Genomic DNA, 1,821 nt, shown 5'->3' on the forward strand with positions numbered 1-1,821 from the left:
GCCTCTTTTTTCTCCACCTGGGCACATGACAAACTCCAGCAAGGATGTTATTCATACCACGCACCAGACACTTTGTTCTGGGGAAACCAAAGCTGTTGGCGCGGAAAGGCTGAGTGCCACTGTTTCATCAAATCCAATGCGAACAGCCTTCTGCTGATGGTGCTTGCTGCAAGAGTGGAAATAATAACTGGTGAGTCTAGGAGACTCCCTCGATCTTCTGAGGATCGTGCTCAGGTCACCGACAACAAGCAAGGCACCATAGCTCAGCCCTTGTGGAAGACAAAAGGACAAGTAGAGTGGCTTCTCGGTGCTCAGCGGCTCTCTTACTGCATGGTCTTGTGGGGCCGTTTAGACCAGCAATGCAGCCAGCTGGCTGGGAATCTATTCTGTCTGTACAGTGAGTCCCTGGTTACTGCCTGGGTCTCTAATAGGCCTTCCTCTTCACGACCTCAGTGCATTAAATTTCATAAAGTCCGTACTCAATTCCTGCTGCAATTTCAGGCTGGAGGACCTCCACAGTTTTCTCAGACTAAAACCTTACTCCACCATGTGAACCAACTCCAACTTTTGACACAAAATATGCCATCTCTGCCTCAGGGCCAGACTCAGGCCCAAATCCCATGCTCTCTCCCAAGCCCACCACTTTCTTCCCTATCTTGGATTAGGTCCTGTACAGCAGTGATTCCCACATCCCAGATGAGGGTTCAGTTTTTCAACCCCTTTGAAAATAAGTGCCTGGAAAGGCCCTTGAAGAAGCTACTGAAATGGAGGATGGTTTTAGCCTCTGTGCTCCAAAAACCTCAGGAAGCCATTATCCCACCCATTTTCTACCTTCCTCAGGGCAGCCAGGCCTCCCAGACCCCCAAGTCAGCTGCCCCCTTTCATGAGTACTCTGAGAGCCAGGTGCAGGAGAAGCAGGTTCTCACACAGCCCTTAGCACCAGCCTGTGAAGTCAGCAAAGCTGTGCCAGAGACAAAATCCTGGTACTCTGACAGCCTTTTAAAGAAAAACTCAATTACCTTGCAACTAAAAAACCCAAGAGAAGCTCTACAGCATGAGCCAGAAGATCAACTGCAGAATTTAGTAGTCACCTCCCAGAAAGCTCAGGATGATAACAAGTATTCAGAAAATAACTTCAAGGGACCTAAGAAAAGTGACTCAGGAAGTCATTTTTCTAGGAATCTAGACAAGAAGCATCTAGGGAAATGCCTGCAAGAACATCTGGGTGAGAAGTTGGGGCAACTGTATGAGGGCCTAGTCCCTGGGTATGTGCAGAGATCCTGGCTGACTCCTACTTACAGCTTGAACATGTCCAGCACCCACAAGCAACCCAGAAACCTAGCCTGCTCCAAGAACCAGGAAACCCACATGGACACCTCTCAGAACCTCTCCTTCCTCGATCTGAAAACGTGCCTCTTATTGGAAGCACATATTAAAAGTCCTCGATTAAGGCTCAGGAGGGGGCGACACTTACAGGCCCCCCGGCCTGTAAATGTCCACATAGGTGCAGCCCTAGACTCACTCTTGCCACAGCCTACCTTTACCTCCTTGGTCTCCTGGGACTCTTGGCCCAGATTCATTGGCAAAGTTGGAATTATCCCTGAAGAACTGTCTCAGAAAGTTCTAGAACAGAAGGAAATAACACAGTCACTTTACTCCCTGCACAGTCATCTCCCTGCCTTGTCAGTTGCGTGTAAGAAAATGCAGAGGTCCTGCAGTGAGACCCCAGCTTGGCAGCACTATGAGCCCACAAAGGCCCCACCAGCTAAACAGCAGGGTAGGCATCTCCCTCCTCCTCCTCCCCCTCCTCCTCCTCCTCCT

General features: G+C 49.8%; 1 protein-coding gene across 1 annotated transcript; it reads left to right on the forward strand.

Annotated features, from left to right (window-relative positions):
* Positions 1-7: 7 nt before the first annotated feature.
* Positions 8-1,815, forward strand: LOC104861448 (spermatogenesis-associated protein 31E1-like; the record flags this gene model as incomplete). The annotated part of the gene is made up of 1 exon (XM_010622929.1): positions 8-1,815. A coding segment is annotated over exon 1 (1,659 nt), but the record flags the coding sequence as incomplete, so codon positions are not given.
* Positions 1,816-1,821: the final 6 nt, after the last annotated feature.

The sequence above is a fragment of the Fukomys damarensis genome, unplaced genomic scaffold, assembly GCF_012274545.1.
Source record: "Fukomys damarensis isolate Sample0158 unplaced genomic scaffold, DMR_v1.0_HiC HiC_scaffold_36935, whole genome shotgun sequence".
Taxonomy (NCBI): Eukaryota; Metazoa; Chordata; class Mammalia; order Rodentia; family Bathyergidae; genus Fukomys; species Fukomys damarensis.